Source organism: Aplysia californica, unplaced genomic scaffold, assembly GCF_000002075.1.
Source record: "Aplysia californica isolate F4 #8 unplaced genomic scaffold, AplCal3.0 scaffold00928, whole genome shotgun sequence".
In the NCBI taxonomy this organism is placed as follows: domain Eukaryota; kingdom Metazoa; phylum Mollusca; class Gastropoda; order Aplysiida; family Aplysiidae; genus Aplysia; species Aplysia californica.
The window spans coordinates 42,298-70,197 of NW_004798198.1; the positions used below are offsets into that span (position 1 = coordinate 42,298).

At 40.9% G+C, this 27,900-nt stretch overlaps 1 protein-coding gene across 1 annotated transcript; it reads left to right on the top strand.

The window, feature by feature from the left end:
• The first annotated feature begins 1,051 nt into the window (after window positions 1–1,051).
• On the top strand, window positions 1,052–27,865 carry LOC101848787 (slowpoke-binding protein). Its single transcript, XM_035972960.1, has 14 exons — window positions 1,052–1,259; window positions 1,936–2,009; window positions 3,421–3,521; window positions 4,195–4,272; window positions 12,113–12,264; window positions 14,666–14,776; window positions 15,736–15,831; window positions 16,722–16,807; window positions 18,262–18,371; window positions 20,439–20,536; window positions 20,966–21,019; window positions 21,738–21,803; window positions 23,159–23,253; window positions 26,170–27,865. The coding sequence occupies exons 1-14, from the start codon at window positions 1,218–1,220 to the stop codon at window positions 26,474–26,476; spliced, it is 1,470 nt and encodes a 489-aa protein (XP_035828853.1). The 5' UTR covers window positions 1,052–1,217; the 3' UTR covers window positions 26,477–27,865.
• The last annotated feature ends 35 nt before the right edge of the window (window positions 27,866–27,900 follow it).

Here is a 27,900-nt window from a genome sequence, read left to right on the forward strand (position 1 = left end):
CTCTCTCTCTCTCTCTCTCCCTCTCTCTCTTTCACTCTCTCTCTCACACACACACATACACACACTCATACAAACACATACAGACACATTCACACGCACACACACTCAAACACACACACACACACACACACACACACACACACACACATGCCTATTGATGTTTAGATCTAGAAAAGGAGCATGTTTGTAACATTACATATGATGATATAATAGTACGGTACAATTCTAGCTAAAATGGAAATAAAAAACAAAAATGAAGTCACTTTTCCATCGCCGTCAACCAGAGAAATTTGATTACAAGCCACTTATTAAATATACTATTTGTACCGCAAAATCGTTACCCAAAAGCCCTTTTTGATTTTAGCGTATTCCACAGTCAGTATCAGTATACCATTGTTCATGGACTGACCCTGCCCACTCCACGCCCCCACCATCAATACACCACACTACAGTACAGGAGGGACCATCAACATCGAAGAAAGAGGTGATTATACGATCAAGCTTGAAGATGACACGGAAATGCTTGACAAAGTCCATTTTAAGTCACCAAAAACAGAAAAAAATGTATTGGCTTACCTCACAGTTGACCCAGATGTATGAGGAAATAACGGTTGGTCTTTATGTGGCTGCTCTTTGTCGTTTGTTTTAAATTCTCCGCCATTGTGTGACATTGATCTGCTGTTTACCTTTCCCGAACCTCACCTGGACACAAACGCCCAGATTTTCTTTCCTGTACAAAGGGTCAGATCTTGAGATCAAAATAATTAAATGATAATATTATCATGTATGGAGGGATGCCCTCACAGAAAAGAAATGGGGGGGGGATGGGGGAAGGTTCTAACCCAGTCTTTTGTTACGTTTTAGAGGATCAAAACTAAGATATCAGATTTATAATCACGTTAGCCTTCTTTTCCCAGAGAGAAAAAAAATATTACCTGTTAATCTGGACACCCGTCTCGTACAGGTAAAATTTTCGCCATTTAAAAATAATAATAGCCTAACTAGGCGAAATAATTCTTCTACGACGGCCAGCTGATCTTTGACAGTCACATGACAGGCGTTAAAGTTCACTGCGATCTTTGTCTGCTTGATTGTGACTTTTCGAAAAACACTGTGAGCTGTCGTGATTTATTCGTTCCCATGCGAGCGATGTGGACTGGAGTGACACATAAGAGATAGGACTTTGGGAAAAGGATATTGATCTTTAACTTGTAACCATGGCCGATGATTTTGGAGAGTGGTTAGGTGATCATATCTACGTAAGTTCAAATGTTTTTTCTTCTCATAGAACAAGACTAACTTCATTATAAATATTAAAGTCCTTGAAAATAGTTAGAATCTAGATCTAGATCTAGATCTAGATCTACGTTTTGTCTGCTGTCAAAGAAAACGTTCCAGTTTCAGAACTCCCCCAGAGATCTCTCAAAACACTTGTAGGCCTAGATTTCTAGAAGGTCTCAACTTGTATTTTAGTTAGGCCTAAGGCTAATCTAGTATTTCTTTTGTTTTTTGTGACTGACTGTGGAGCAAGTGAACGTGGTTATAATTTTGTGTGTTGGGGCCTAAAATCTATCCGTCTAAGTCCCCTCTAATATTTATAGAAGATACTCAATTGAAATTGTAATAGAGTATGGAATAAGTACAGTAACTAAACCAAAGTCCTACACTGCTAAAGGTTACCTTGCAATGACTTGGCATGACATATTTTTATTTTTTACTTTCACTTTCAACTTTTATTTAGATTAAGGAGGATGTCTGTCCATATTTTCATGATGAATGGTGATCGAATTTCCTTCAGTGCATCTGTGTGCAGAGTAATGTACCACCATAAAACTCATTTTAATGGATGGATGTGCAGAAAGATGAATTTGCCTGGTTTCATGCTCGTCATTACTTTAGCGTCTTAAAATTCCGTTTTTGAATTTCCTCTATCAGGTTCCTATTCTGGCTGGCATGGTAATTGCATTTGCTCTCTTATTTTTGATCTACTGTGGCTGCAAACGAAGAAGGTGAGGGCAAATTTGATCATACTTGTCTGAGTAATGCTGCGAAGTGGTATTCATGCATGTGTTGTGGTGTTGCATGATGGGAAGGACTTCCGTAACAGGCGACCACCCCAACAAACACAAGACCTAACCCTAAACCTTACCCAACCCCTACCCCAACCCCTAACCCAAACCCTACCCCAAACTCTTACCATGGGTGGTTGGCTGGTGCTCTGGTGTGGTTTGCTCCTTCTTTCATATCGAACGTGTCTATCGTCCTTCTCTCTCCTCCTCCATTTTTGTGCTTGTTACTCTCTTATAAACACCTCTAATCTTCGGCACTTAAATAGACCTTATTGTGTTGCAAGTGCCGTAAACTCTTACTAAAAATAAACTAAAACCCTAACCCAAACCCTAACCTCCGTAAAACTAACATTCCATCCTACTCTGTTTCGTAGTGGTCGCTCGTCACTGAATTCCTCCCGTTGCATGTGTTATAACTAACTTTGTTTGTTTTGCTATTGTTCTAATGTACTCCTGATGGAATGTGGCCAATTTCATCATTGACTTGCTGGAATGTGAACAACCTCCATCAATGATAACAAAAGCAAACTGTTGGCCAGACTAGTAGCCGAAAACATTCAATGCCGGCCTGTTTATGTCAATCTTTAATTCTAATGATATAAAATGTTTCAAAGATAGAATAAAAAGGAAAGAATAAATTTTAACCCTATGAAGTTTAGGTGTAGGGCTTCCAAAAAAATAAATTTCAATCAATAAATATTAATTTTAATTGATATCATGAAGTAAAAATAAAATATCACTTTGTTGGTGGGAAAAGTTGGGTTACATAGTGGGGGGGTTACGTCATGATCACATTATTATACACACAAGAGACTCAGTGCAGACAGCTGTATGAATACCATTGCTGATGGCCACTATAGAGCACCTTGTTTTTGAGCTTGAGTTCTTGTGAGGTCACACACCTCAGTGACACTAGTCTAGACACTATGTCACTAATTTGCCTTTGCATATATATATATTAAACCTGAACTTACCATTCATTGAAGACTTAAAAATAATAACATCATGTGTATCGTTAACTCTATGAATCCTTGCCCCCCCCCCAAACCCATCATCAAGCCTTCGATGTATCATGCTCATTAGTTCTCTTTTGTCAACTGTTTGATTCGCACACTTTTGGATGTCGAGGTTTGTGTTTGATGCACAGGAAGGTAGACAAGATTATATATATATATATATGTATGCTCATGATATGTACATGCTTAGGTAATCATGTCTTTCACACAACACACGCCAGTGATCAGCAAGTGTAAAGTCATGTCTCATACGTTGCTTGGGTACGCTCTAAGCATTTTTGCATGTCCACCACCACAGGGTTTAGTGATGTTAACGTTCTCGTCTTTTCGCGCAGGTCTCGAGCGAGCTACTATGTCTACAAGCGTCTGGAACATGAGGCTGAGCTGGCCGAACAGATGAACAGAGAGAGGGAGACTCAACAGAATGTCCTGAGAGGTAAGGGAGAGAGAGAGAGAGAGAGAGGGAGAGAGAAAGGGAGACTCGACAGAATGTCCCAAGATGTAAGGGACGGAGAGAGTGACAGAGAGAGAGAGAGAGAGAAAGAGTGACACAGATAGAGAGAGGAAGAGAGAGAGAAGTCCCTGTGAGAATGGGCAAATTGCACCCTTTATTGATAATAATTAATAATAATTGCATTCATATAGTTCATCATACCCAAGCTTTACAGCATGATCTATGCTCTTTACAACTATTTTTACCCCAGCAGACTCTAGAGCATATGGATCGTAAACATTCTCAGCTTCCCGAGAAGCCTGCAGTGCAAGCTGTGGATTGAACACGCTAAAATATTAACTGACTGACAAGATCTTTTGATGCTGTCTATCACTGGACACCTATTCCCTTCTGGATGAAGTGAGGAAAATTCATGTGAAGTGCCTTTCTGAAGGACACAACGTCAGGGCCGAGAGGGGATGTATACGACAAATGATGCATTTTTTATCAACTCATGTTTTTCTGGACCCTGATGTACTTTACTTTACTTTTCCGATCCAGTGGCCATTTGATATGGAAAAGAATTTATAGGTTTTTATCAGCTGTGTTTTGTCGTTGTATAGAGTATTTATCATGTCTGAACCGTGATGTAAAAAAATCTTGGTTTATGTTACAGACGCCTCGTTCATGAACAGCCAGTACTACCTGCGATCTCATCCTTACTACACCAACATGCAGCAGTTCAAAGACTTGGGTATGTTCCTGTCTGTCGTCTTTGCTGGTACAGTGTTGTGTTTATGTCAGTGTGATGTTGGTATGTTGTCAGTGTGTTGTCATGTTGTCCTTGTGTCGATGGTGTTGTGTCTTCACTGTGTTGTCAGTGTGTTGTGCGTGTGTCTTCACTTTAGCATCAGTGTGTTGTTCATTTTGTTGTCCTTGTGTCATCAGTGTGTTGGCGGGTGCTCTGGTGTGGTTTGCTCCTTCTTTCTCTATCAAACATCTATCGTCCTGATCTCTCCTCCATCTTTTTTATGTTTGTTACTCTCTTGTAACACCTCTAATCTTTGGCATTTATATGACCTTATTGACTTATTGTGTTGCAAGTGCTGTGAAACTCTTACAAAAACTAAACATCAGTGTGTTGTCTCTTTGGTGTCAGTGCCGTGTCCCTGTATCACCATGTGTTGTCACTGTGCTGTCAAGTGTGTTGTCTCTGTGAGTGGTTGGAGGGCGCCAATGGTAGGTCCTATTCCTATTTCTTTACTTTCCCTCTGTCGTTTCTTTCTGTCTGTTTACTGTGTTCCCAGCACTGACGGACGTTTATAATGTAGATGTTTTTCTCTTCACTCAAACAAACAACTCTGTGTTGTCACTGTTGCCTCGTGTTCTCTTTGCACTAGACTACATTGTACTGACGTCACATGTTGTGTGTGGCTGTCTTTCTTTTCGCCAGCCCACAATAAGCGACTGTCACTGTGTTGATGTTTATGTCTCTTTAATCGGACTAAATCACCCTCAAACTCAAACTTTAGAAGCGGGTGTTTACTGTTTGGAGGGCCCCACTGGAAGTTTGATTTCTTTACTATCCCTCTAGTTTACCTGTATGACCACCTTGCTTTGTCCCTCATCTCTTTACTCCAACAACTGAATGAACCCGGTGTACATATGCTCTGTGGGTGTTTGGCAGGTGCTCTGGTATGGTTTGCTCCTTCTTTCCTATCTAACATCTATCGTCCTCATCTCTCCTCCTTTTTTGTGTTCGTTACTCTCTTGTAACCTCTAATCTTCTCCACTTATATGAACATATTGTGTTGCAAGTGCCGTAAAAGTCTTGCTCAAACTAAACTAAAATACATGCTCTCTTTTAAGTGTGTATGCTACTTCTGTCCTTCTGTGGTTTTTGTGATCATTACAAGCAGCCTGCTATTGGTCTCTTTACTTTCCTCTCTTTATCATGCCTAGTGCTACAAAGTCAATAATTCTCTACTTGGGTGCTAAAAGTCGTCATCAGTTCATGATGGACACATTATGATCATTTTTATTATAATTGTTGTTGCTGCTGCTGCTGCTGCTGCTGCTCCTCCTCCTCCTCCTCCTCCTCCTCCTCCTCCTCCTCCTCCTCCTCCTCCTCCTCCTCCTCCTCCTCCTCCTCCTCCTCCTCCTCCTCCTCCTCCTCCTCCTCCTCCTGCTGCTGCTGCTCCTGCTGCTGCTGCTACTACTACTACTACCACTACCACTACCACTACCACTACCATAACTTCAATGTCCATTAACGCCAGAACTATTACTATTGTCCTTCTGTGAACTGAACGCACCCTTCAGCTTATTATGCATGTGTCTATATGCTATCTTCTGGCAGCCAACCCAAAGGAGCTCATGTCTGTAAGTGGGGGGGGGGGGGGAGGGGATGGGCGAGCAAGGCTCAAAGGGTGACACTAAAGCTCATACTAAAAAGCCAGGCACCAAAAACAGTGCATGGTTTATAATATTTCACTTCCTCCTTCTGGGTCGTGCGCCCTGTTGTGGTATTGCAATCTGTTTCCTGCTGGCTCTCTGTCAAGACAGACCATGTGGTAGAGCCAGTGGCCAAGTCAAATGGTCAGTGAACCAGGTACACGTGAGGTCAGGCAGTGGTGGGTGTTGTGGGGGGGGGGGGGCGGCATGCTTTGCGATGGGTGATGGAGCGAGTTGCTGCTTTATCTATGGACGTATTGTCTCGTGATGATGATGATATGCGTGTGTGTTTGTGGGAGAGAGAGAGAGAGAGAGAGAGAGAGAGAGAGAATGGGTGGGGGCGGGTGAAGTTTGGGTGTGGGTCCTTCTGCGAGGTGACATTAAAATGGTATGGTCATTGCCGTCGACTTAGGAGAAAAGAAACAACAGCAACAAAACCGTTGGAATTTTTCGCTCATCTAAACCGTAGATGCCCGCCTTTTCCTGCCCCTGTCTCTCTACACTAGTCTACTCCTACCCAATTATGCAGTTGCGAGCGCCGAATACCTCTGACCTCTACTAAAACTAACTCCTACCCAAAGTCTTAATGGGTGGTTGGCTCCTTTCCTATCAATGTCTCTCCTCCTTCTTTTCTTTCTTTGGTAATAAATGTTAATAAGGGCGTCAACGCTGTACATTTCACCATTTAAAAAAAATAAAATTGGTGGTATGTTTCTCTCTAGTAACACCTTTAATCTTGACACCTATATGTATGATCTAACTTGAAGAACCCCCCCCCCAAAAAAAAAAAACAACAAAAAAAACCCAACAATCTTTTAAGTTTCAGAAATGGGTGGCTGACGAGCTGCCCTGTCGTAACATCTTAAATATTAACTGCTTATATTGGCATTATTATATTTGTGTTGCAAGTGCAGTAACATTCTGATTAAAATTTAATAAAAAGAAAACTCGAAATAGATGGTGCACAGTGTGGTTTGCTCCTTCTTTCCTATCAAACGTCTATCGTCCTTTTCTCCACTTTTTCTTTTTTATGTTTGTTACTCTCTTGTAACACCTCTAATCTTCTGGCGCTCATATGACCTTATGCAGTTGCGACCGCCGTAAAACCTCTTCTAAAACTAAATATATATATATCTCTCTCTGTCTCTGTCTCTCTCTCTCTCTCTCTCTCTCTCTCTCTCTCTCTCTCTCTCTCTCTCTCTCTCTCTCTCCTTGCCAAAGTCCCGCAGATCTCGTGTCTAGTGCTGTAGATAACAGCCTAAAAGATGATGACACATACAACCATCAATCACACACTCATTATCTCATTCACTGATTAACTTTGGCGAATCTTAAGTGAAATAAATGATCGGTTATCCAGTTTAGTTCCCAGGACAGATAAATGAATCACTGATTAACTTTGACGATTCTTAAGTGAAATAAATGATCGGTTATCCAGTTTAGTTCCCAGGACAGATAAATGAATCACTGATTAACTTTTGACGAATCCGAAGTGAAATAAATGATCAGTTATCCAGTTTAGTTCTCTTAGACGGATAAAAGAATCACTGATTAACTTTGACGAATCCGAAGTGAAATAAATGATCAGTTATCCAGTTTAGTTTAGTTCTCTTAGACGGATAAATGGATCACTGATTAACTTTGACGAATCCGAAGTGAAATAAATGATGAGTTATCCTGTTTAGTTCTCTAAGACAGATAAATGGATCATGAGCTGGTTACTCAGATCGCGGGCGGTTGGAGGGCGTCACTAGTATGTCCTACTTCTTTCCTTTCCGTCTGTTGTTTTTGTCTATATGTATTTTTGTTTTACTTCTTCCCTGTGACAAGAGAGCGTTACAGCATCGATATATAATAATAATAATAATTGCATTTATATAGCGCATATCCATGCTCAAGAGCTTGCTCTATGCGCTTTACAACCATTATAACCCCAGCAGACCCTCTGAAAACACTCAGAAACATTCTCAGCTTCCGCGGAAGCATACAGTGCAAGCTGCGGATTTCACGCGCTCGAACACTATCAAACTGACAAGATCTTTCACTGTCTATGGCCGGGTACCCATTTCCACCTGGGTGAAGTGAGGAAAATTTGTGCAAAGTGCCTTTCCCAAGGACACAACGTCGGGTCCCTGACGGGATTCGAACCCACGACCTTACGGTTGCGAGTCCGAGAGCCTAACCACTAGGCCACCACTATTATATAATGCTTCTTTTGACACAAGCAAACTCTCCGGATCAGAAGGTGGTAGGCGGGTGCCCTGGTGTGGTTTCTTCATTCTTTCCTATGAAACATCCGTCGTCCTTATCTATCATACTTCTTTTTTTCTTCTGTTTTGTTACTTTATCATAACACCTCTAATCTTCGGCCCTTATATGACCTAACTGTGTCATAAGTGCTGTAAAACTCTTACTAAAACGAAAACTACACGGATCACTTTCCTTAATCCCTGGTTTTCTTTTCCTATATCGTTTCTGTCTGCTGTGTCCCATTCATACTTTGTTGGTTTCTTTCTTTCTTTCTTTCTTTCTTTGTCTCTCTCTCTCTCTCTCTCTCTCTCTCTCTCTCTCTCTCTCTCTCTGTCTGTCTGTCTGTCTGTCTGTCTGTCTGTCTGTCTGTCTGTCTGTCTGTCTGTCTGTCTGTCTCTCTCTCTCTCTCTCTCTCTCTCTCTCTCTCTCTCTCTCTCTCTCTCTCTCTCTCTCTCTCTCTCTCTCTCTCTCTCTCTCTCTCTCCACTCCCTCTCTCTCCTTCCCCTTTTCTCTTCCCCCCCTTTTCTCCCCCCCCCCCTTTCTCTCGTTCTTCAGATAAGAAAACAAGTAAGTATATATGGGGTTATTAGAGATAGTCAGAGGGCGTCTCAGGCAAGTCCAGTTTCTATTCGTCTGTTTTTATTTTTTAAAGTTTTAAATAGTTTTGTTTTTGTTTTCTGTGTGTCGTTTCTCTTTGTTTGTCTTCTTTATCCCAGCACGACTGTATTATTCGTTATTGTATTTTAGTATTTCTCTTTTCTCATTCTCAAACCCAAACCGGTTTAGTTAAAACGGGTGCGCCGAAAATCCGGTTCCCGTGTAAAACTGACGTGCTTATGAAGTTGTCCCCTCAGTCAGTCACCTGTCAATGGTCGTGAAAGTCTATCTGTGGCGTCATACCTCAGTCAGTCACCTGTCTATGGTTCATCTAACGGTCGTGAAGGTCAATCTGTGACGTCATACCTCAGTGGGTGGTTGGCGGGTGGTCGGGCGTGGTTTACTCCTTCTTTCCTACCTAACATCTATCGTCCTGATCTTTTTTTTGGGGGGGTGTTTGTTACTCTCTTGTAACACCTCTTATCTTCAGCACTTGTATAACCTTATTGTATTGCAAGTGCCGTAAAACTCTTACTAAAACTAAACTAAAACGGTCTATGGTTTACCTACCAGTCGTGAAGGTATATCTGTGACGTCATACCTCACAGTCAGTCGCCTTCCTGTGGGTAGGTGGTTGGCGGGTGCTCTGGAATGATTTGCTCCTTCTTTCCTGTCAAACAAGAGTCGTCCTCATCTCTCCTCCTTCTTTTCTTTGTATTCTACTCTCTTGTATTACATGTACTAGTAACATGTCTGATTCTCGGCACGTGCAAGACCTATTTGTGTTGTTAGTGCCATAAAATCATTACTGAGAATCAAACTAAAGCTTCAGTCAGGCCTGTCGTGATCCAATCACGAGTATAAGTGACAGCCAGTCCCGTACATGTGACGTCACGCCCTGGAGTGCCCACAGATAACACTATAACTATAATAATAGCACTTTCACACTCTGAGAACGTGATGAAGACATTATCGAGATCTCGCACTTACAGCAGCACGTTGTTTCGATAAGCGCCACTTTTGCAAACGTCATGTAGAAGAAAAAAAATACACACACACACACACACACACACACACACACACACACACACACACACACACACACACACACACACACACACAATCCGAGGGGACCCAACTGCCTGAAATATCTACTTGCGGCAGATTTCGATTCTACCTGTCGTAGGCCAAGCAGAAATGTTAGCTTTTCGGTTTCGAGGTCGCAGTTCTTGTGTGTGAGTGAGAGAGTGGGAGTGGGTTGTTGGTGGGTGCTTTGGTGTGGTTGGCGTCTTCTTTCCTATCAAACGTCTATTGTCTTTATCTCCCCTCCTTCTTTTTTGTGTTTGTTACTCTCAAGAAACACAATATGTGATCTTCGACACCTATATGACCTTATTGTGTTGCAAGTGCCGTAAAACTCTTACTAAAACTAAAAGATCTAGATCTGCCTTTAGCAGGAATGTTAGCTTTTCGAGGTCGTAGGTCTAATTTTGTGTGTGAATAGCTTATATGTGAGGCAGCTTGGTGGAATCAGGCTCTCGTCAATTTTTGGGCAGGTAGAGTTATTGGTATCATCTTAAAGCTTGTTCACTTGTCTTTAGTTGGATGAAAAAAAGTATCAATTTATCTTGGATACAAGTCGAGATATTTGCGAAAGAAGGAGGTTGGGGTCACTTGTTTTCAGAGGAAAAATTAGTGAGAAAATGGCCGCCAAAGATTAGTTATGTCCTTAGCTTAAGAGTCCATGGTTACTGAAAATTAACATTTTTTGTGCCTTTAATCAACGTTTTTTTGGAAAAATCCACACAGAAATGAGTTTTTTAATGGGCATGAAAGGTGTTGAGCCAAAAAACAAAAAATTGATAAAAATTAACAAACCTGCAGAAAAATGTAAATTTCTTCACTTTGATTATTTTGACGAGAGCCTGATTTCTCCACGCTGCTTCACATATGGTGGCCTGACGGTCAATGTGTGTGGTTAGAGAACGTCACTGAAATACAATATGTAGGCCTACATGACATGGTATCTTGTGCGTGTTTGCATTTTAGATGTGATTTTTTTTTGTGGGGGAGAAAGTGTGGTTGTGTGTGTGTGTGTGTGTGTGTGAGAGAGAGAGAGAGAGAGAGAGAGAGAGAGAGAGAGAGAGAGAGAGAGAGAGAGAGAGAGTGGTTGGGGGGGGGGGGGGTAGAACGAAAGACAGAGCCTATTATCAAACATCTATCATCCCCGATCAGCTGTCCAACTTTTTCCAACAATTCTGTGACTTGTGTGTCGCAAATGCCGTAAAATTCTCACAATGACTAAACTCTCTACGCCTTGCTGGTGGACACAAGAGTTCCTGTTGCACATAAGGGTGGCGAGGCAAGAGGCCAACACGACGTCCGTGTAATTGGCACGTTCTTGATGTGGGTCGTTGTTGACTTAATGTTGCTATGTCATTTGGAGGTTATAAAGTACTTGAAATTGTAGTAGAAGTTGAAGTAGTAGTAGCAGCAGCATGTTGTTGTTGTTGTAGTAGCAGTAGAAAAAAGAAGAAGAAGAAGAAGAAGAACTATCGTATTCTCAACCTCCCTTTCGGCCCGAACCACATATTATGCACATATAAATACGTGCATGCACGCACACATACGCAAAGCACACTCACTCACTCACACACGCACACACACACACACACACACACACACACACACACACACACACAACCCCCCCCCCCCACACACATACACACACTTCTCACCTGTTGAAAACGAGAAGTGCCCATTTGCCAGCACCCCCCCCCCCTTACACACACACACACGCGCGCGCACAAGAACGGAAAAAAACCGAGTAAAATAACAAATGGGCCATTCCATGAAAAAACAAAGTAAGGCGTCACAGGTATAGGGTAGCCTGCTGGGAAACACTCTCGCCAGTGACAGACGCTCAACTTGTGCATGGAGTTATCTCCTTTTTAAACTTGTGTCACTGTGTCCTTGCAGAGTCATTGTTGATGGAATGACCCAACTACGAAGAAATAAATTATATAGGTGTTCTGGTATGGTTTGCTTCTTCATTCCTATCAATTATTTATCATCCTGATCTCTCTTCCTTCATTTTTGTATTTGTTACTCTCTTATAACAACTCTAATCTTTGGCACTTATATCACTTATTGATGTCGCAAGTGCCATAAAACGCCTACTAAAATTTTAAAAAATGTTTTATATTACGCCTTTGTTAACCAAATTGCTTCATGGAGATCAATAAAATTGGAATTTTATTTTAATAAATTATGTTTTTCCCCGCCTGTTCCAGGCAGCCGCATCGACAAGCACTGGTTCCTGGTCACAGACATGAGGAACAACCAGGAGAGAGTGCTGAGCTGTATGCAGTTTAATTCCAAGATGGCCGTCCCCTTCACTAAGACCACCTGCAAGACTCTCAAGGATTTGTTCTCTCTCTTACAGGTAGGCTATAGGGTGTTATGTTACAGGTGGGGTATAGGACGTTAAAGGTGGGGTATACAGGTAGACTATAGGGCATTGCAGGTGGGGGCATAGGATGTTGCAGGTGGATTATAGATTGTTACAGGTGGGGTATAGGTTGTTATAGGTAGAGTATTGGATGTTACAGGTAGGCTATAGGTGTTACTTTGTCTTATGTTACAGGTGGGGCATAGGATGCTATAGGTAGGATATAGGATGTTACGGGGGGGGGGGGGGGGGGGGGGGGGGGGGGGGGGGTAGAACGAAAGACAGAGCCTATTATCAAACATCTATCATCCCCGATCAGCTGTCCAACTTTTTCCAACAATTCTGTGACTTGTGTGTCGCAAATGCCGTAAAATTCTCACAATGACTAAACTCTCTACGCCTTGCTGGTGGACACAAGAGTTCCTGTTGCACAATCTGTGGCGAGGCAAGAGGCCAACACAACGTCCCTGTAACTGGCACGTTCTTGATGTGGGTCGTTGTTGACTTAATGTTGCTATGTCATTTGGAGGTTATAAAGTACTTGAAATTGTAGTAGAAGTTGAAGTAGTAGTAGCAGCAGCATGTTGTTGTTGTTGTAGTAGCAGTAGAAAAAAGAAGAAGAAGAAGAAGAAGAACTATCGTATTCTCAACCTCCCTTTCGGCCCGAACCACATATTATGCACATATAAATACGTGCATGCACGCACACATACGCAAAGCACACTCACTCACACACACACACACACACACACACACACACACACACACACACACACACACACACAACCCCCCCCCCCCCCACACATACACACACTTCTCACCTGTTGAAAACGAGAAGTGCCCATTTGCCAGCACCCCCCCCCCCTTACACACACACACACGCGCGCGCACAAGAACGGAAAAAAACCGAGTAAAATAACAAATGGGCCATTCCATGAAAAAACAAAGTAAGGCGTCACAGGTATAGGGTAGCCTGCTGGGAAACACTCTCGCCAGTGACAGACGCTCAACTTGTGCATGGAGTTATCTCCTTTTTAAACTTGTGTCACTGTGTCCTTGCAGAGTCATTGTTGATGGAATGACCCAACTACGAAGAAATAAATTATATGGGTGTTCTGGTATGGTTTGCTTCTTCATTCCTATCAAATATTTATCATCCTGATCTCTCTTCCTTCATTTTTGTATTTGTTACTCTCTTATAACAACTCTAATCTTTGGCACTTTATCACTTATTGATGTCGCAAGTGCCATAAAACGCCTACTAACATTTTAAAAAATGTTTTATATTACGCCTTTGTTAACCAAATTGCTTCATGGAGATCAATAAAATTGGAATTTTATTTTAATAAATTATGTTTTTCCCCGCCTGTTCCAGGCAGCCGCATCGACAAGCACTGGTTCCTGGTCACAGACATGAGGAATAACCAGGAGAGAGTGCTGAGCTGTATGCAGTTTAATTCCAAGATGGCCGTCCCCTTCACTAAGACCACCTGCAAGACTCTCAAGGATTTGTTCTCTCTCTTACAGGTAGGCTATAGGGTGTTATGTTACAGGTGGGGTATAGGACGTTAAAGGTGGGGTATACAGGTAGACTATAGGGCATTGCAGGTGGGGGCATAGGATGTTGCAGGTGGATTATAGGTTGTTACAGGTGGGGTATAGGTTGTTATAGGTAGAGTATTGGATGTTACAGGTAGGCTATAGGTGTTACTTTGTCTTATGTTACAGGTGGGGCATAGGATGCTACAGGTAGGATATAGGATGTTACGGGGGGGGGGGGGGGTATAGGTGTAACTCTGTCTTATGTTACGCGTGGGATATAGTATGTTACAGTTAGGTTATAGAATGTTATAGGTAGGGTGGTGTGCTCATATGACCTTATGCAGTTGCGAGCACCGTAACACCCTTAGCAAAAAAGCAACAACAAACAAACCAAAAATAAACAGGTAGGGTATAAGACATTTGTCTTATGTTACAGGTGGGGTATAGTATGTTAATGGTAGGGGTATAGGTGTAACTTTGTCTTATAATGTTTTTGCATAAGAGACAGGGGAGCTTCTTTACCAGTAGGACAGAAAAGAGGACTGACCTTGAATAATGTCAAGAAGCTATCCCAAGATAAGCAAAAGTGGAAAGTGTGGGTGGTTGGCGGGTGCTCTAGTGTGGTTTGCTTCTTCTTTCCTATCAAGCATCTATCGTCTTTATCTCCCCTCCTTCTTTTTTGTGTTTGTTACTCTCTTGTAACACCTCTAATCTTCAGCACTTATATGACATTATTGTGTTTCAAGTGCCGTAAAACACTTGCTAAAACAAAAGTGGAAAGTGTTTGTCGGTGACATCCTATGTGGTAAAGTCAGTGATGCTCATGATGACTTTCACCTTCCTCTCCCCCCAGCACCCGCACATCTTCCCCATCACGGACTTCGACTTCTCCGTGGAACAGAATCTGATCTTTGTCTTCCAGCCGGTCAGCCTCAAGGGCTCCCTCAAAGATCTCATATACCAGGTACACTACAGAAACTTGTGGGTTGATCTCTTCTCATCCTCCCTCCCCCTCTTTAACCCTATCCATATGCCTGGGGTCATTTTGTACCGCCGGGGTTGTATTCTTCACATTTTAGAATACTTCTAGTGCGAAGATCTCTTTGAAACTTTCAGTGTTTCTCAAAAAATCATTTTGACAGACTGCTGTACAAAGCGTAAGGATCAGATTAACTTGTAAATTTCCTCTCTGGAAAGTGGTGGCGCAGAGTTCCCCACGTTGTATGGAAACGATAGTAAATCACAACGTACGGATAGGGTTAAGAAAATAGTTTTCTAAAAAGGGGAAGAAAGATACATGGGAAGACCACGTGGAACCTGGAGAAGTCACGGAAATGGATGTACAGAAAAGTTGGAAGACATGGAGAGACGTCAAGCGATTAGCTTAGGATAGGGAAATGTGAAAAGTGTTTGTTCGTGGCCTATGTCCTGATCCAGGGTGAGAAAGGCAATGATGATGAAGATGACTAAGGCTGTAAGGGTTAATATATTTTCAACGTGGCTAACTTTACTTACCACACCATCTCTATCTCTCTTCTAGTTTCACCGAAACCTCTTCTGTAAAATGTACATGCTTTATATGATGTGGGCCAGTGGTCTTAACTCTTTATCTCGGGCAAGCCGCTCCCGGCAGCTCGCGGTCAGAACTGCCATGCGGGTCGGGCACATTACTTTACGACGACTTCTACATCAAATTACCTTTCTGCAATTGCCGAAAACCAGTCTGTTTTGTCCAATTTAGTGACGTTTTCGTCATTGTTAGATTTAATACCAAAAAAGGGCCCCGGCATAGTGGGTTTACACCCCTCGGAAATAAAGAGTTAAACATTGAAGAAGATACTTACATACCTACCTACCTATCTACCTACATGTACCCACCCACCTACATGTATTTACCTATCTATGTCTCTCCTCCGTGGACAGTGTCGCTACTCAGAGAGCTGGTACTCCAAGTACAGTCAGAGACATAAAGGACTTCCCGTACAGAACATCAAAACCTACGGCAAGCAAGTACTTACGGTGAGCCTTCGTTTGTTTTTTAAAAAACTCTTTCTGTGCAAATCCACCATTTATAGCCAATGTGTTATTCTGTTGATTTTTCACTTTTTCTACACTGTTGTGAAACTTTTAAATTCAGCTGTTAATAATGATTGTCATAAAGCTTTTTTGTGGAAACAAGAAATAGTTATGATATTGTGGGACAAAAACAAGTCTGGTAACTTGCCTCTCTCAACACCACACTTTCCTGAATCAAATCACATCTTATTGTTGCTGTTTGCCGAGACATGGCAACCTGTTGTTGTACTAGTGATATTATAGAGATTATTTTCATTATTTGTGGATTCTAAAGTGACGGTTTTTATGATTAGCTTAGCGCAGTTGGGTGTGTGTGTCCTCAGTAAAGGGACTTCTCACAAATGTTCCCATTTGGCTCAGACCCATCGGTGATGGATGCTAGATTCTGAGGTCTGGCCTCTAAAATAACGTTACGGTGTTGCAGTGGGTGTTAAGCCCATGCAATTTTACAATTCCATTATTTTTACCACTTTGCCGTCACATCTCGCCGATCGGCGATGCTTTCCACTCAGTTGCTTTGTATTTTGTCCGAAATGCCTTTGCCTTTGATGGCAAGGGTTTTTACTTATATGAGCCTTGTGATGGCATAGTGTTAAACATTATTCGTGGGTGGTTGGCGGGTGCTCTTGTGTGGTTTGCTCCTTCTTTCCTATAAAAAATCTATCGTCTCTATCTCCCCTCCTTCTTTTTTGTGTTTGTTACTCTCTTGTAACACCTCTAATGTTCGGCACTTATATGACCTTATTGTGTTGCAAGTGCCGTAAAACTTTTACTAAAACTGAAAACCCATGCAATTTCACAATTTCATAATTTAAAAATTGTTCTACCTTCAGGGACTATTGTACCTGGAAGAAAAAGGTTTCCCTCCCCACGGCAACATCCAGTCAGGGAACGTCTTGATGGACAACGGAGTCTGCAGGTTTGTGGCTCTCGTCTCATGTATATGTCTATTTATAGAACTTTTCCCGAGTGTGGTGCTTGTTTTGTTGTTGTTCTCTCTTGAACATAGGGATGTAAAATATGATAAAAATTGTCCGAGACGGCCATCTACTATTGGGGAATAAATTGTCGTTGTCTGAGACAAGTGGACGTCTGGGACAGACAGTGTCATTATTATATGTGTCACGGCGCGTTTAGAATCAGGTGCTCATCAATTTATGGGCTTGTGGATATGTTGGTATCATCTGAAAGCTGATTTATTTGCCTTGCTTTCAATAAAATAGATGTCCATTTATAATAATAATAATAGTAATAATATATAACATTTATATGGCGCATTTACAAAAAAGTAGCTCAATTCGCTTTACATTAGAATACCCATTTTCAAAACCTTTCTTTCTACTTCCTTTCTTCTCATGCATTATATATTTATGCACGCGCACACACACACACACACACACACACACACACACACACACACACACACACACACACACACACACACACACACACACACACACACACACACAAACACACACACACACATACACATACACTTGGGGTATTTTCATTGAGACATAGGCACAGAACGACTATGATATTTTAAAAAATAACGTTAAAAGCTTATGAAGGATAGGCCTGTAGGAACAGAAAATGCTTAAGATGTCTTTTGAAGCTATTTACCTTAAATAGAACTTGAGATTATTTTAATGAAGGAAGTGAGGTCACCTGTTTTCAGTTGTGAAAAAAGAGAGGAAACGGCCGCCAAAATTTGGTGACTCCAATAGCTAAAGAGTCCTTGAAAACAGAAAATGACATATTTGGTGCTTTTAATCAATGTTTTTCAGTAAAATTCACTTGGAAATGTTTTTTTTTTACATGGTTATAAAAGAAATTAAGCCAAAAATAAAAATTTGGTAAAAATTTACAAACTGGCCGAAAAAAGCTGATTTCTCGGATTTCATTATTTTGACGGAGCGCCTGATTTCACCACGATGCCTCACATATATATAGAAAAAACACAAGGGGGAGGTAGTAAGTGGTTATTAATACATGTGATTGTCTTTGCCAAGGTGGCTGTTAGAGCAGGTTTGACTGTTGCTTTGTTGCTATTCTCTCTTCCACGTGTGGGTGGTTGGCGGGTGCTCTGGCGTGGTTTGCTCCTTCTTTCCTATCAAACATCTATGGTCCTTATCTCTCCTCCTTCTTTTTTGCGTTTGTTACTCTCTTAAGTTATTGTGTTGCAAGTGCCGTACAATTCTTACTAAAAAAACCCAACAAAAAACCATCTATCGTCCTTATCTCTCCTTCTTTTTTGTGTATGTTACTCTCTTGTAAAACCTTTATTTTTCGGCACTTATATGACCTTATTGTGTTGCAAGTGCTGTAAAACTCCTACTAAAACTTTCACAAACTTCGCCATCTTTCCCCCAGGATCGCTGGCTATGAGAACAGGTTCCTCGCCAACACATCACGCGTTTACTCCCTGGTGAAGAAAAAACTCAAGGATGAGAACAAGGGAGCTTTGGACACGCTTTGTGTTGGTCAGTTTGGGAACCATTAATTGTCTAGTGTTTGCTCTCTCTCTCTTTCTCTCTCTCTCTCTCTCTTTCTCTCTCTCTCTCTCTCTTTCTCTCTCTCTCTCTCTCTCTCTCTCTCTCTCACGCACACACACACACACACACACATACACACACATATTCATGCACATGCACATGCACACATGAAAAGGAAGAGGGAGAGATAAATGATTAGAGAGAGAGAGAGAGAGAGAGAGAGAGAGAGAGAGAGAGAGAGGGAGGGAGGGAGGGAGAGAGAGAGAGAGAGAGAGAAATCAGCCGATGGGTAGAGATAGAGAAAAAGACAGACAGGAAGGAAAAATAGTAGAGGGGTAATTAGATGGAGACAGAGAGATTATAATTAGAAAGAGATAGAGAGTTAATTAGATAAAGATAGAAAGCTAGTTACATAGAGAGGGAAAAGGCTAATAGACAGACCAAGTGCAAGATTGTGAAAGAACTGGGACATAGCATGCGGTGACACAGAGAAAGCTATTTTTGTAAAGCTGTCGTGGGCAGCATTAAGTTATTGTGACTGTAACCTTTCTGAATGTAGGAGGGACATATAAACAGAGCTTTTTATGAACTCATAAATATGTATCCATGTTAATTTATGAATATATGTATTATTAATTAAGCTATCAGTCGCAGTGTCTTTGTTTCCTGTGCACAAGTGTCTATACCAATGCTTGCCAACTAGGGTAATATCGCCCACTTGTTGACAGTTTGGTCCATTTTGGGGGGGCGGTGGGGGGTCACACAGGTAGTTTATGCAGTTGCGAGCGCCGTAAAACCTTACTAAAAAACCCAATAAAAACCCCACAGGTATTAACAGTTATTCTTTAACGTTTGGCTTGAAAATACTTGTAGGCAGGTGGGTGGTACAAAATTGTTAGCCTCTCTCAGGTTGCAAAAGTGGGTGCTGGATGTGAAAATTGTTACAAAAACTGTTGAAGATGTCTTGTGAGGCAGAGACAAAATTGTCTGTAAAGCATTATTGTGCCTGAAAGAGGTCTTTAGAATTCTAAACATGTTTTTAAAATTAATTTTGAAACATGTTTAGTCTGTTTTGAAATGTAATCACAAGAGCATTATTTGGAAAAAGTTGCTTTGTCATTTGCACTGTAGCGATAGAACCTTCTTATTGCTACAGTTAAGCTAAGATAAGATAAGATAAGATAAGATACTTCTTTATTGTCCAGATCCTGGCACATTGGTTCGGTGTTTCACCACGTACACACCACACACACATACACACACACACACACACACACACACACACACACACACACACACACACACATACATACACACATACACAGACTTAGTCACATGCATAATATAAATGAACAGTAATATAAACAATAATAATGTTAAGCTAGATATTTACTCAGTATTCTGACTGTAACTCAATGGTATTCTGATGCATGCTCTTAGGTCATGAATACTTGTAACAAGATGGTTAAGGTGGAAGAATCTCCGTATCTTTCTTTGTTACAGATCAGAAGCCTAGGTCTTTTACTTCAGACTGATGTTTTTATTTGAGGGAATGAGGGATGTTTATTGTCCAAAAAGATGGAATTAATTTTTTTGGTGCAAGCTGTAATGTACAATTCATCCAAGTAGGGGAATGTAGATGTTGAAATTTTGCATGCTTTCCGTATTAATCGATTTAATTTTTCTTTATCTTGTTGTCTTGTGTTCCCAGCCCATGCATTTTGAGTGGTTTGTTGTAAAGGTGTGGATGGTCGATATCGACCTCGATAGACCACAGATACCTTAAATATAACTAACACAAGATACAAAACCAACACGCCATGTTGATCAGCCCAGTACAACCTATACCAAGTTCCTTTATTGGAGAGCCTTCCTCCAGCATGAACAGTAGAGTGGTTTCCCTTGTCGGGCACACAATATAGTTACACCAATACATTATGGTCCAAGATATAACAGTTACATTTGTGTATGTTCTATTGTTCTATGTGCTGTTTCTGTCCTGTTGACCTTTCTTGTTTGTTCTTTCATTTTTAAATTATTTTTTTTCATTGCCAGGACACCTGCTGTATGAGATGGCTTTTGGATACGAACTTGACGCTGCCCACCCTGAACCGCAGCATCTGATTGGTCACCAGTCTCCAGTGGTTGTTGAGGTGAGCTCTTCCTGTCTCTATATTTCCTTCCCTCTATCTTTCTTTCTCTTCCTCTCTTTGTCCTGTTCTCTTTATCTATTTATCCCCCTCATTCTCTCTCTCCTGTTCTCCCCCCCCTCTCTCTCTCCTGTTCTTCCCCCCTCCCTCTCTCTCTCTCTCTCTCTCTTGCTCTCTCTCTCTCTCTCTCTCTCTCTCTCTCTCTCTCTCTCTCTCTCTCTCTCTCTCTCTCTCCCTCCTTTCCTTCCCTTTTTTCTCTCAGTCTCTCCTTCTCCCTCTCACTCTCCCAGTTCCCAAAGATATCCATAGTGTAGAGGGTAAACTGCTTGCCTTTTCATGCAGAAGAAATTAGCAAGGTCTAACATCCAACAATCCTTTTTAAAAACATTTGATTTGTGGTTTGTCATTTTTTGCTTTTGATTTCTCTTCCAGATTCTGAACTTCATATTTGAAAATGAAACTGGAAAATACCCGACCATTTCTGAGGTAAGTTTCCCGTCTCACTGTGGTTGAGGAAAGGAACAGCAAATTAGTTTTAAATGTTTATCCGTTTGTTTTTAACTCCTTTGTGAGATTAGTTATGTGATGATCGGATTGTTTTGACTCATTTGTGAGATTAGTTTTTGTTATAATCTGATGGTTTTGACTCATTTATAGGATTAGTTTTTGTTATAATCCGATGGTTTTGACTCATTTATAAGATTAGTTTTTGTTATAATCTGATTATTTTTATTCATTTTGGTTTCAATGGTGTGAATATTTGTTTGGTTACAAAGAAAACTCTCCTTGTTTTTTAAAGAAACTGAACAGGGAGCAAAAACTTTACCTTCGATTTTCTCAAAACAGCATCTCTCGGGATAGCCCCCTTGTGCTTAAAAGTGACCAATTGTCTCCTTTCACCTCCTCTCCCTAGCAATGTTCTGTCATCTGCTTTCGTCTCCACTTTCTGCCCCAACCCCCTCACTTTCTTTGCCCCCCCCCCCCCTCCTCTGGGCTCCTGACTCTTTCTGCAGCCTTTCTACTGCTACTCCTTGGCTGCTTCTTTACTGCTGTCTTTCAGCCACACCCCAGATCTTATGGTAGGAAAGATCTACACCTAGCCTTCTTGTTCAAGGGCGGAAATTCTCAGAGGTACCGTGCGCAAGTTGCGCTCGTCAAAGATCCCTTGGTGGTCCTAAACCCCTGTTATTTTTCTCCGTTTCAGGTCAACAGTCACGAGTTCTTTGCCAGCGTGGGTCTGAATGAGATGAAACGTTACAACCCGGTCAAGGTGAGAATTTGCTCCCCTTGTGTGTCTGTGCTGCTGTTTTGAGGCCTTTAATCCTTGTGACAAATTCATGGGTGGTTGGCAGGTGCTCTGATGTGGTTTGCCCCTTCTTTAATATCAAACATTTATCAACCTAATCTCTCCTTTTTATCTTTGTTTGTTACTCTCTAGAAATACCTCTAATCTTTAGCACTTTTATTTCCACTATTTATATTGCAAGTACAGTAAAATGCACTAAAACTAAACATTTACTGATCAGCTTCGATACACAGCTAAGACAACTACCTGTACCAATGACCTGTTCCCCCTTTGCATTTTTTTTTCTTTATTATAATGAAACTGTCCCAAACGACCACCTGTCTGACTAGACCATTTATCTACTGGAAATTAAAGGGGGGGGGTGCACAGGTTCGATGAAGGGAAATCTTGAATAGGTGGAGCTGTAGTTTTATTTATGCCAGTCACCCAAAAGTCTTTACCTTGGACGAGAGTATGTCTATGAAGCTTAGAATATCTTTCTCATGTTTTTATCTCAAACTTTGCTCTACTCCCCCGATGAAGATGCTTCTCAAGTTTGTGAAAAATGGTGAATTCTAAACTGGTTATATCTGGCCGTGTTCATTCCAACAGGTCCTCTAGAACAAACATTTCAAGACTCTTTTTTTTTTGCTTTTTTGTTTATCTTTATTTGTTTATCTAACTTTTTTTCACATATTTTCAGAACTAAAAATATTTGTAAGATTTCTTCTGATGGCCCGGCTACTATTTCTTTTCTGCCTCATAGCTGAACTATCGTATTGAGCACAACATATACACATTTCAAAGCTGTAGCGACGTTTTTATTGGAATAGGAAAGGATTTTGTAAGGTATATGAAGAAACCTCCACGTATTTGCAAAGGCTCATTTATCTTTTCTGTCAATCCTAATTCATCCCGACCCCCGGGGCAGTGCCACTGACTGAATTGTCTTTAGGCCGTTCCCAAAGGGGGAACATATCTCGTTCAAGCACAGTAGAATTGTAAATGGGTTGACTCTTGTCACGCTCATAACTGTGCCTGATCTACAACAGGGAACTGCTGCTTTTTCTTTCCTGATCCTTATTATTGTCATTATCCTTTACTTCTTTTGTACGTTTGTCACTCCCTTGTGACCTGCTATTTTGGGGTGCCTTGATAGTCGAAGCAGACCTTGTGCTGTTGAAGCTAGAGAGGTGAGCAGTCTAAGTCTGATTCCCTGTAAAGACTTCTCTGTTGACATCCACACCTTGGCGCTCATATGACCTTTGCAGTTGCGAGCGCCGTAAAACCCTCTACTATAAAAAAATTAATAAATAAAAAAATAAAAATTCATCCCATAGATTCATCTGAGTGAGCCGATGAAGACACTTCTCAAAGCCGTGAAGAAGGACAAGCCTCTGAAACCTCCCAAACCGTCCTCCCAGTCTGCGAGCAAGTAAGTTTTGCTGCACACTTTGAGGCTCCTGTGGGGGGTTGGTGGGTGCTCTGGTGTGGTCTGCTCCTTCTTTCCTATGAAACATATATCATCCTTGTCTCTCCTCCATTTCTGTGCTTGTTGCTCTCTAGAAGTAACATCTCTAATCTTTGGCTATTGTATGGCCTGTTTGTCTTACAAACGCTATAAAACTCTCTTACTAAAGTTAACACTAAATGTTGAATGAATTTGTAATGCTATAGACTTTGTTTCTGTTGTCATTGTTATTGCTTTTTATACAGTTACTGTATTGAACAGTCTTCTGTTATTGTTCAGTCCCTCTTATTAGTTTTTATAGGTGCTATTTTATCTGCTGTTGTCTGATGTCCTTTGCTTTGACATATATGAATGCTTTCTGGGAATTCCATGTAAAGCACATAGAGAAGCCACTGGTACATCCTCCTTCTTTTCTTTCTCTCTGTTCTTTCTTTCCTTTTGTCTTGCTCTGTCCAAGCACAAGTTGGTGGTTGGTGGGGGCTCTGGTGTGGTTTGCTCCTTCTTTCCTATCAAACATCTGTGGTCCTGATCTATCCTTCTTCTTTTTTTGTGTTTGTTACTCTCTTCTAACACCTCTAATCTTCAGCATTTATATGACCTTATTGTGTTGCAAGTGCCATAAAACTCTTACTAAAACAATTTCTGTCCTTTTGTCTTGCTCTGTCCTAGCACTACAGTTTCGACAGTGTTGATGTGTTTCTCTTTACTCAAATCAGACTCAATTTTCCCTGAAAAATACACATCTGCGAGTACATTTTTAAAAAATTGATTTTTGTTAATCTATTTTGTTTTCCTTTGTAATTCTGCCTCTGCCTCTGTTCCTGTCTTCTATAACATAGATACTCTGAACTGTTTATGGTTCCTGTCTTCTATTACATAGATATTCTGAACTGTTTACACAGGAAGAAGAGAGTTCGTTCGAAATTGGAAATTTCTTCAAAACGCTGAGCTCAAGTTTCAGTTGTGAGACAAAGACAAGTTAATTTTTTAAGTGGTTTTTTTTCTTTCTTATTATTTCCCATTATGGTTCCAATGCTAACTCACACAAACAAAATTTCCCATATGGTTCCAATGTTAACTGGCACAGAATTTCCCATATGGCAGTGTTAACTCGCATTATATGGTCTCAATGTTAACTCACACAACATTTTTCTCGGAGGCTGGTTTTGATAATCATTGTTCGGGCCTCTGAGCAGCTTCATGTCACTTGCTGTTGATGTTGTGCTGCCAGTTTTAAGATTATAATTTTTTGGGAGACTGTGTGGTATGACACGCGTTGTTGTTGTTGTTGTTTTGTGTGTAATTTCTCCGGGCAGTGGATATTACTCTTACTGTTGTTGAGTAGTTTCTCAGGAGTGGGTTGTTAGCAGGTGCTCTGGTGTGGTTTGCTCCTTCTTTCCTATCAAACATCTGTCGTCATGATCTCTTCTCCTTCTTTTTTGTGTTTGTTACTCTCTTGTGACACCTCTAATCTTCGACACTTATGTGACTTTATTGTGTTGCAAGTGTCGTAAAACTCTTATTAAAACTAAGTTTCTCAGGTGAATGGATGGTGCTGCTGTTGTTGTTTTTCGCAGTGTTTGATTTTTGTTTGGGTTTTTTTGGTGTTGTTAAAGCCTACAACACCTGCTGAGATGGTCGTCCATTTGTCCACACATTGAAGTATTTTGTTGATCCGTTTTCAGATGTCATTTTGTGTTAGCTTTTGATGTTGTCAAATTGCTATAACTGATTTATTGTTTTTTTAAAGTTTAGTTGTTTACGGTTGTTTTTATGTCTGTCCTGACTTTTCATGGACTAAATGACTGTCATGGCGCTTCTGTTTATTCACTTTAAAAGTTTTTACAATCCCACTGTTACATTGATTTGTCTTATATGTTCACACTTGCAATTACTTGTTTCAGCTTGCACTAACAATATATTACTTCATTGTAACATTGAGCATTATTGTTGTAATGTTTAAGCTTTAACCCTATCCGTACGTCGTGTTTTACTATCGTATCCTTACGACGTGAGGAACTCTGTGCCACCACTTTCCAAAGAGGAAATTTACTCGTTGATCCAGTCCATACGCTTTGCATAGCAGCAGTCTTTCAAAATGATTTTTTGAGAAACACTGAAAGTTCCAAAGAGATCTTCATACCAGGAGTATTCTCAAATGTGAATCTTGTATTTTCTTACACTTACTGGCCTAATGGCTGTTATTTTGTTGATATTTTCCTCTCAGCTTAAAATCAATTTTTTCATGTTCTCAATGGTAAATGACCATCTCTTTGTTCAAACCCCAACGAAAAATTCTGTATTTCTTTGTTTTGTTGTTTTTTAGAATACTATATTATTATCATCCTTACTCTCCTTTTTCTTTTCTTCGTATGTTACTTTCTTGTAGCGCCTCTAGTCTGTGACACTTAAATGACCTAATTGTGTTAAAAGTGCAGTAAAACTCGTACTTTGACTAAACTAAGCATTAAGTGACAGTTGTTGTGTTGATGTGTTTCTTTTTACGCAAAAGTGTTTTTGCCTTTTTTATGACACTATTCAGACCACTGTCAGCGTGTGTGGGTGGTCAGGGGGTGCTCTGGTGTGGTTTGCTTCTTCTTTCCTATTAAGCATCTATCGTCCTCATGTCTCCTCCTCATTTTTTGTGTATGTTACTCTCTTGTAACACATCCATTCTTCCTCACTTATATGACCTAATTGTGTTGCAAGTGCCGTAAGCCTCTTACTGAAACTAAATTGTGTAGGTTACTCTCTTGTAATACATCTATTCTTCGGCGCTTGTATGACCTAATTGTGTTGAAAATGCCGTAAAAAGCTTACTAAAACAATGTCAACGTGTGCTTCTCTTGAACTTAAACAACTCCATAATTTCCTCCCCAGAAAAAAACGCTCCAAAGGCAACTCCTCGCCCACCACCAGCCAAGTGACATCACCAACGGCCGGCCCCTCCGGACTCCACACCCAACTGTCGACGTCCGCGATACCCCCACCCCCACCCCCTCCCTCAGCCCCTATACCACCACCACCCCCACCCCCGGGCGGCAGTCTCCCTCCTCCTCCTCCTCCCCCGGCCGTCTCCTCCCCACCGTCCAGCTCCTCGGGTAGATCGGCTCTGCTGGGTGACATCAGGAAGGGTTCCAAGTTGAAGAAAGCGATCACGAATGATAGGAGTGCCCCAAAGGTTTAGTTGGCTTAGGATTCATTGTATACCATGTCCATTTGTTAGGTTTTTGTTTTGGTCAAGGTAATTCTTTGCCATATTGACAGGCCAAAGGGTTAGAACTGAAATGGCTGCTGTATCTGAAAAGTAAAGTGAAGTAAAATCAGTTCTGGTCAAGGTATCAAGTGTCACATGTTTATATCCCTCTCAGCCCGGGTTGTCCCTGATAGGAAGAGTTAAAGCCCGCCTCCTAAACGATTTAATTGTGTTGATTTGAAGGGGGTGGGGGGTAAAAACACCTAAATATATTTTTTAAGTTAAAAAATTGAAAATATACCAACTGTGTTTAAGTTATTAGGACATCCTGGTATTAGTGATGAGAGTTTTGTTAATGTTTAGGCGACCTCCCCCATATGACAGTAATTCCCCAACTTTTGCAAATTCACTTCGGCATGGAATTATTTGCTGTGATGACACTTTTGGTGAAAGTGCAGTTTTAGCATTATTTGTTCATCAAATTTATTTCAAAAATTTTTTTAAACCGTTCTCTGATCATTGGGGATGTTCGCTGGGTATTTTTTAGACTGCAATGATCATGTTGGGATGCCATTTTGTCGTAATATGGAAGTTTATGAATAAAAAAAATATACATGTAAAAAAGATACCCGGAACCTGAAAATCTGTTTGCTTAGTGTGTGTTCTGCTACAGTGCAGCCTGTCTACATAACGGCCTTCGATATAACGACATTCTCTGTATAGCTACAGTTTGCTCGGGTCCCGATTTTTTCTTCTTAATATCGTTAGTAATTTTTTGTTTCCTCTCTATAACGACATTTTTTTTCTGGTCCCGACGATGTGGTTATAGAGAGGCTGCACTGTATGTGTATGTTAGACTGTTTGCGTGCCATACTGGCATCTATTTAAAAACATGCCACATCACCATCTGTTGCTTTATTGTTATACCGTTCACCTTTGTGTGCACAAGACTTGAGATCAAAGCCCTCATAGGGAAGTTATTTATTCGAATGTTTCAGTCTGTCTCTCTCTGCTAGCCTGTTGTACCCGGCTTAACCATGTTATCTGTCCAATACTCACAGTCCAAAAGTTGACTTTAAAAAAAGTTTTCCTTCCATAGTGCAGACGATAGGGTCTGTACAGTACTACTCTAGTGTTTTTAGATGTGCACCTTGTGTCATTATATTATCATCACCATCATCATATCATCATCATCATCATCATCATCATCATCATCATCATCATCATCATCATCATCATCATCATCATCATCACTCGAATGGAGTTATTTGGATGAGTGGAGGTGTCTTTGAGTATAATGATAATTGAGCGGAAAAAAAGCCTCACTCTCGCCCGAAGAAATCTTCATGGAGTCTACCAAGCCCATTATGGAAATAAAAATTTTAAAAACCATCGTCATCATCATCATCATCATC

Excerpts from the sequence above, each read along its gene's own strand:
- LOC101848787 (XM_035972960.1), top strand. The coding sequence starts at position 1,218 with ATGGCCGATGATTTTGGAGAGTGGTTAGGTGATCATATCTAC. Across the intron at positions 20,537-20,965 it reads AGTCTCCAGTGGTTGTTGAG|ATTCTGAACTTCATATTTGA; the intron begins GTGAGCTCTTCC and ends TTTCTCTTCCAG. Across the intron at positions 21,804-23,158 it reads AACGTTACAACCCGGTCAAG|ATTCATCTGAGTGAGCCGAT; the intron begins GTGAGAATTTGC and ends TTCATCCCATAG.